General features: G+C 31.6%; 1 protein-coding gene across 1 annotated transcript; it reads right to left on the reverse strand.

Moving 5' to 3' along the window:
* Positions 1-6,593: 6,593 nt before the first annotated feature.
* LOC100798919 (transcription factor bHLH147) lies at positions 6,594-7,715 on the reverse strand. The gene has a single exon (XM_003529469.3). It carries the CDS (start codon positions 7,417-7,419, stop codon positions 6,787-6,789), a length of 633 nt encoding a protein of 210 aa, XP_003529517.1. The 5' UTR covers positions 7,420-7,715; the 3' UTR covers positions 6,594-6,786.
* Positions 7,716-8,954: the final 1,239 nt, after the last annotated feature.

The raw sequence follows: 8,954 nt of genomic DNA on the forward strand, positions 1-8,954 counted from the left end.
CCAAAACGAATAAACATTTTCATTATAATCGGGACCATTATTAGAGTTCACTTATGGATTCCTTCCACAATCTCTTTTCACGTGTGCCTTAAAAAAAATAAGGGAAGAAATATTTAACTACCTTAAACTTTACTCTTTTTACAAATAAACACTCTAAGTTTTAATTTTATCTCAATTGATCTTTAAATTTTATCTCTTTTACAAATGGACATCATGAACTTCAATTTTATTTAAATCAATCCTTAAACGTTACCCCTTTTGCACATATATAGACACCTGAATATTAATTTGATCTCAATTAATTCTCATAATTTACCCCTTTCATATATAATCTCTTATATTAAATTTGAGTTAAATTACCAACAAAAAAAAATCTCAACCGTTAATTTATTTGATCTAAATTATTTATTAGCTTTATTTTTATAAATCACTTTTCCAAACATTAAAACGTAATAAATCTTGAATTAAAAAATAATTTTTTCTTAATGTTATTATTTTCCCTTTTTATATATTTTATAAATTCATATTCTTTATTATATTTAAATATGGAAAATTGAGTTGTAATAAAAAAAATAATGAATGATTAACATTTAAGATAACTAACTTGAAAAAAAAATATTTATAAAAACGATACATTTTAAAAATCAATTGAAATGAAATCAAAATTTAAGGTGTCTATTTACAAAATAGTTAAAGTTTAAGTATCAATAATAATAAATTTGAAGTTAATGGTGTCTATTTGCAAAAGTAAAAAAGTTTAAGGATTAATTGAGATAAAATTGAAGTTTAAAGTGTTTATTTGCAAAAGAAATAAAGTTTAGAAAGACTCAATACTCTTTTCCCAAATAATAATAAATAATTCAACAAAAAAAGAAAAGAAAGGTGAAGTGACACAAACCACGTCTTAGCTAAGCTAGCCCACACACTCCAATTCACTATATAGATTCTTGCAGTGCAAAAAACTCTACGAATGGTTTTGAATGAAGTAAAATAAGCCATCTCATTAAGAGGATTGAATTATTATGTATTGTATACACAAATCTACATATTTTCATGAAGATTTTTTAGTTGAGATGTATAGATAAACACGAATTAAAATATATGCTCTTTTTTTAACGTAGATTAACCATTCTTTTATGAAATAAGATATGAAAATTGAGGATATAATCCAATTGTAACACAATAATTAAAAATGATGGTATCATCCTTAAAATTGTCACTAAAAAATGCTTGTTTTCACAATATTTTATCCAAACAGTGTAAATTTTGTCGTCAAAGAAGAAGACAAACCAACCCAACGTGTTATGGAAAATGCTTGAAAATGAACTCTTCTCATCTCCAATTTCTAGAGTGACGACCATATATGAGATTGCCAACAAGTGACTACTTTTTCTTTTTCTCTTTCACCACTTTATTATGTTTTCTTGGAGTTTAATGGACAAGGCAGGCCCCTTCCATGTGATTTAGAGAAGGATTTTAATAAATTATTCAGATTTTTCAAATGCTTGTCCTTTCTTTTCATATCTTAGTGATAAAAATGAAGGGGGAAGAAATAGGTATGAGAGCTAGTTTGCTGATCACATAAATGGTAAAGAGAGAAACGATAACGATTTGGTTGAAGGTGTTGAGTGGTAAGGCTTGACATAGCACATGTGACTAATGATTTTTCAACCTCTGTGCCTCATAATTAGTATTCAGCTAACTTTATGGCTGCTGTCAAAAGAGAAAGCTAAGTTTATGGCTATACCCTGTATTTTATACACAAAAATATTACCACCTGCTAAGTGGATGCCCTTGCAAGGTTGAATGCTCACGCAATTACGGTTAAAAGTGTACATATATATTTGCATCAATGGTTTCAATATATACCTAAACTTATATACACCTTTCCTTACATTTGTCAATGTGATTTTAAATTAAGCGGCATTTGCTTTAAGCCACGCACCGTTTTATGTCACATGCTGAGCATTAATAATTTGATGCTTTGTGGAACCCCTTTGTGTCTCATTAATTATGATTATATTTCCAAGACTTAGCGCAGTAAATTTGGCACACTTCAAAGTTCAATCATCGATCAATATCTTTTATTCCTATTTTCCAAATAAATATTATCGGGTCGGGGTTGTTGTTAACAGAACATTACATGGCTGTCATGAACTATCAATTACTTTAATTAACAATCTATTTTGCCCCATCCTTCAATTCATAAAAAAGTATGTAGAAATACCCAAAGATCTAGCTATAAATGATCCAAATTTATATATCCTCCTTTAAAACGTCAATTGGTATTATTCTTTCCCAATCATTGTAAAGGTTAAATGTTTAACTTTATTAATTATTTTTTGTCAACCTAATCCTAATAATTACTTCCTCCATTTCTTTTTTAAGTATTTCATTTGTGATTTTTTTTTCCTTTTTATCTGTCATTTTCAGATTTCAATGTAATATTAATTTTTTTCCCAACTATACCCTTGTATCCTTTAATTATTTTATATATTTTTCATAAAATTAGATAATAAATAATTAAAAAATTCAAGGGTGTATTTATTACCTATTTACTAAAAGAATGTAAATTGTTACATTGAGAAAAATTAATAACTTCCTTCATTATCTCAATTTAAGCTAAAATGACACTTAAAAAAAAAACTTATATGAAAAAATATTTGTTAAGAGGTTAGTTCTTGACATTTAGTCGAGATACCTTGATTCACATTAAAAAATAATTATATTAGAAATAATGTTACATATAATAGCATCTTTTTCTTAAGCTTTTTAATTTATTGAAGTAAAGAACGAAAACATGGAAAAAAGTAGAGTGAGTGTAAATATTAAAAAATTACAACATTGATTAAAGGTTAGTAAATATGTTTAATTTTTTAATTATTCAAAAGCTTGTCTTGAGTAAATTATATATCTATAATACAATAAATGTTTTCAATATTTTTATATATAATTAATATCATTAAAATACTATATAACGTTCATTGTATTGTAACTTATCGTAATATCAACTAGAATTGTTTCTCGCGAAAAATACATGTACTCTATAAAAAATTTACTTTTTGAGATTTTTATAAATGGTTGAATTATTAAACATTTTTATCATTTAGTTTAAAATTATTTAATAATATAATATGTTTATTGTACAACTAGGATTTTTTATGATTTTGGTTTTCATTAATTTTATTTTTAAAAAATATTATTTATCGGTATTACTTAATGATATATTGTCATGTTTAATCACGTCACATTGCATATATTTTCAAAATGATTGTTGGTGTATCATAATTAAGTATATATCACATCTCAATAATGTAGATTTTTTTAAAAAATTTAAAATACTAAAATCAACAAAAAATATTAAAAATTAAACTAAATGAAACCATATTTATGAGCGAAAAAGATATATTACAACTGAAAAGTAATTTTAATAAGGGTTACGAATAATTTTTTCGATGTTAGTTTTTACGTGAAGTTGCTATATAAAAATATTATATTTGTTTCCTTATAAACTTTTTTAAATTTTAATAGGAAGCTACGTGTGTAATGTCTACTAATAAATGCACAAAAAAAATTATACAATTGTATTTTATTAATTACTCTTACACACCAACATTACTAACTAGTATTTTGGTTGAATCTTTTTGTTTTGAGATGGACTTTAGATCTAATCCGTATAATAGGTTTTCTTAACCCAAAGTGTTGTTTTAGTCTGTAATTGAAAATGTTGACCAAAGTCAACACTTAAGAGTGAGATCTTTAAGATACCATTGTGAACAATGGATAATAGTTTGGGTTGAGGAAAAATTATCTTGTCATTACACTATAATAGAGTAATATTAACTTTGATATAGGCCTTTGGCTCTGTGGCAAGAAATACAATTCATCTCAAACTTCTATAAATATAATTAATGTCATTGTAATAATTAATTAGTAAACATTTACTTATTATACATTATTATACATTGTTATTCTTGTCAAATAGTTATTGACTTAAGCATCGAAATATGATATTTCAATCCTTATTAGATAATTCATTGTCATCAAGTGATCTCAAAACTCAATCAACAATAAAACTCATTACAACCAACATCAACTAAAGTTTGGTCAAAGTCAACAGGCATATCTCATATGATTCACTATTAAAATTACTTGTATATATTTTTCTTTCGTGTCATGGTGACAAAACGTAATGAAATCAAAATGTTTTGATTTTCATCATTATTACTTGAAGCATCTCGCGTTCTTTTACTTTACCGTGCTTATACAATATCACTTGATCAAAGCTTCCAAGGGAATACCCATAGAATTCATAGGATAGGGATGGGGGGAATTAATCATTGATCCACTATTAGGTAAATTAATCGAATATATCTTCGACGGAAGAAAACGTATAGAGGTAAGATTGTAAGAAGCGCATAAGGAAAGGACAACACAATGGGAATAATTTTTTTTTTTTTAATTTTTTACTTTGTTATTCATTCTTTTCTTCCCTTCCATGAATATGTTTCCGCTATGATACTAACATTTGTGTTTGAAGTTGGTGACACGAGTTTCATTAAGAAAACGCCAGATTGATTAGTGACCATTGCCATTTGCTTTGAAAATGATCATACTTTTTATGTTAGTGCTGGATGTGGACCCATGCAACAAAGACCTATTTCCATTTCTTCGTAGTTTTTTTTTTTCTCAAAATTTCCTTTTGGTTTTCTTCCTTTGTGTGTTACTATTTTTCAGAAATCATGAATTGAATTTACCCATCATAATGTGAAAACAGGATTCAATAGCCACATGGGATGGTATTAAATTCCGGTCTGATCACTTGAAATTTTCGAAATGAATGCTCTACCTGTAACCCCCCCACCACCACCAATCCAAAAAAATAAAAAACAATTCTTTTCAATCTTTTTTGCGTGGTCCTCTAGTAAATTAACCCAACCCATCTTTCATCGCCATTTTATGATTCTACTGAGGGTTGTGGGGTGGTGAGTACTTGTACTGAAAACGATGAAACTGGGGCACTCGTGTGTCTTAACTGTCTCTCAGCCACACAAGAGAGAAGGGGTTCTTGCATGTGATCAAAGAAAGCGACCTATTTAGTCCTTCGGAGACCATTGCCCCATCTAAAAGGGCATATGACCCATTAAGCTGAGCATCTCAGATACCCACGCCTAGATTCAAATTCTGTTTCATTTCTCATTTTTTTTCCCCTTTCACACCTGCTTTTATTTTTTAATAAGGATCCATGGCGTTATTAGAACGATTGTGGAGGAAAACACAAACAAAAAAGAAAAAGAGGAGGAGAAGTAGATGATGTCAAAGTGGGGTCGTGTAAGGGGTGGGCAACAAGTCACATGGCATGTTAGGCCATTCTGCTGTGTCCAATAAGCATGTTTTTGGCGCTTTGGGGAAAACTTTAGAGAAGTGGAGTTAGCCATTCAGTCCATTCAATTTCCATGACACATTTACTTTAATTTCCCCCACAGTATCAGAAAACCTTATTGCACTGTGCTCAGCTTAGATAAAGACTAATAAATTCTCACATTATCAGCAACCAGAGAGACCTTCAAAAGTAGAAACAAGTTAAAATACATTACAAGCATTGTCATTCAATAGTAACCGGAAATAAATAAGCATGCGATGTGAAATATATCTGACATGAATGTTTGTCCTGTATCAACCTTAGGACCCAGTATAGAATGTATCCAAAATACCAACTACTAACTGGAGTTTCAAAATACACAAGCGAACCCGTAAGACCATTTAAGAAAAGGTTGGCCATGACCTGGATGGGATTTTTATTTCAGGTCACGGTGCTCTATGTTATTCAGATTGAAACAAAGCAACCTAATTAAGTGCACATGTTATATATTAATTGCAAACCTACCCACGTACCCTTGCAAATTTACAACTCTGGCCAGTTTTTATTAACCTACTTACCAATTCAAGCGACAGCAACTTACATCGTACACCATAAATTCCTTTCCTCAACAACATTATTATCCCCTAAGAAAAATGGTGGTCTGATTTGCAAGCTTCTCACCTATAAACCACCTGCTTATTCAGCAATTTTGTTGCTAATCTATCAACAATTTGGGCAAAGAATGAATTCTATATCTTTCTTGTTTTTCAAGGATAATAAAATTTGCTAGGTAGAGAAAGAGGTATTTGAACCCGATTCCTTACCTTTCTGATGGAGAGTCCGGACCTGTAATTAGCCCTTCTCAACTGCAAACTTTTTTTTTTCTTATTTATATTTGTATTTTTTCATAATCAAATTATCAAAGAAAGTATGGATTAACGGTACGAAATTGTTAGGATCAGTGGTCTCAAATTCAAATTTTAAATCTAAATATGTTTTCTTTATTGTCCGGAATAATCTTACTTGACTCATCTAAATATAATCCTACTTGAATTAGGATGATCAAATTCTTAGAATGTGAGTTTGAGTTTAATTTAATCACAAAAGTAGCTTAGAGTAAGGATTGTCCTCCATTATAAGCATTAAACTTGGATTTAACTTGGTGAAAGTTAAAGGCAATGTTGAATGTTCACATTCTGACGAACGATTCAAAGTAAAGTAGGAGATTGAGTTACTGGAAAGAGAAAAATAGATGTATACTATGCAATTAGAAAACAATAAACAGAAAGAAAGCTTCTTTGGGGGCAAGGGTGAAAGAAAACGAGCCAAATAATGATGATGATGATGATAAAAATTAAAAAAATTGACAGACACATGACATGGCATGGCATACATACATAAAGGCCTAGAGCCAAAAGTGTCTTCTATGACGAGCTAGGTGGCGCGGAAGGGGAGGCGGCGGCGCCGGAAGAAGAAGAAGAACCAGAGAGAAGGTTAAAGAGAGCGCTCATGGCTCGAACCTGCATCTCAAGCGCGGGTATGTAATCAATGGCTTCTTCCAAAATAACCGGTAACGGTTCTTTACGGCAACCGGGAACCAAGCGTGCGAGGAACCTCACTTTTCTCTGCACGCCCGGTGAACCCTTCCCCTTCAGCCGGTAAACGCTGACCCGGGGTTTCTTTGACCGGGTTGGGGGCGTTGTAAGTCTCTGCCGCTTGTGTTTGGTGAACTTGAGCTTGAGCCGGTTGGTGAGGATGGCTCGGCTCCAGCGCGTCATCCCCTTGGCTGTCACGGCTAGGACTCTGTCGGCGGCGTCGCGCACGGCTTTGCCTCGGCGCGGCGGCGGCGCCAACCCGAGATTCACTCTGGCTAAGGCTTGGCGCAGCTTGGAGGAGTAGATTTGTTGCTGCGCTTGGGATTTCCACTTGGGATTGCTCTGATCCTCTTGCCGTTGTTGCTGCTGCCTCAGCTGCGCTTTCTTCTTCCTCCGTTTCGCGTCACGTGACCGGTCCGTGTTCGGAACCGGGTTTGAGATCATAGAGGACGAGGATGCCATTTGGAAAATGTTGAATTGGAAATATTCAGATTCAACAAGTGGATAGGATTACGAATTGCAGATACTCCCAAGAGAGAGAGAGAGAGAGATGTGTAGTTGAGTGGAGGAGAAAGGTTTGAGAGGTAATGGAACGGGAAAAAGGAGAGAAAGGTGGTGGTGAACGGAACGGAAGGGAAGGAGGGGTGGGTGAGGTGTCCCTGCACTGCACTTGAATTGAACTCAAGGGAGAGAAAAACGGTGGACGAGACATATAAAGGGATCACAATCGCGATTGCCAAAGCACGCGTCCTTTTCTTCTTTCATTTTATTTATTAAGGGGAAAAGAATAAATAAAATCAAAATATATTTTATTTACGTTCTTGGGCCGTTATTTGAGTCTGTTGTTGAGGTCCCTCCTGGACTGGGTTCGACTTTCGGCACTTGTCTCGGTATATTCTTCTTGCATCTAATAATTTTTTTTACCCTTAATATATTTTTAAAAATATTAATTTTACTTTTTTTACTTCTTTTTTTTATTTTCTTTGTATAACTTACGCATTAATTATTACAAAATTTATTATGTGTATTAATTATACATTAAAAATTTTAATATTATATATAATAATATTAATTATTTTTTAACATAATTAATCTACTCGCTTAATTGGTTAAAACGCCTTGTTAATATAACTTATTTTCATTGATAAAAAGAATACTAAAATGCATCTTCTGGTGACGTAAAGAAGCAAGCTGTCTGTCGATGAAATCAAATGGCGAGAAAGCTTTGCTATCTTTCACCGAGGTAAATGTGCCAAGATTTTCTTCTTAAGTTTGAGGACATTTTATTTAGAAGAGGACGTTTTCTAATTTTAATTTGCTTTGTTGAGTAAACTTATTGGTTCTACTTTAATTGTTCGCATTGCACTTTGATACACATAATAAATTTTAATCAAATAATACAAATAATCTATATAAGAGGAGTAAATTTTAATACAAATAGACGATTAAAATTAAAGTTAATTTATTTTTAATATAGTTATATAATTAAGATTAATTTTTCTCACCTTACATGTTTCGAATGCGTCACAATTTTTAGATATAGGTATAAAAGTTCATGCCATCTAATCTCTAGCATGTGTAACTCATTGTTGAAGATAATAGCATAAAAAATCCAGAGAGCGAAAGGACACTTGAAGATGGCAAAGGTGATCCATTGAGACATTTTCTGTACAATAGTGAGAGATACATATAAAAAGAGGGCAAAGGGATTGTATCAAAGGGGTTTGGAAGAATTAGAAAATATTTTGGACATGGATAAAAATTTCAATCACACAATTTCCAAACATGGGTTGATAATTTTAGTTTACCCGTACGAGCGAGTGAATTTGTAGTAACTAAATCCATTGTAAAACATGATAAAAACTACCCGAACTTCATCCCTATTAAGTATATAATTGATGAAACAAAATATGTCCTTTGTGCAGGCAAAGCCGTGTACTTTAACATACGCAATACCAATACGTTATTTAATTTAATACCAAGCCTTTGTATATCAT

Source organism: Glycine max, chromosome 7, assembly GCF_000004515.6.
Source record: "Glycine max cultivar Williams 82 chromosome 7, Glycine_max_v4.0, whole genome shotgun sequence".
Classification (NCBI taxonomy): domain Eukaryota; kingdom Viridiplantae; phylum Streptophyta; class Magnoliopsida; order Fabales; family Fabaceae; genus Glycine; species Glycine max.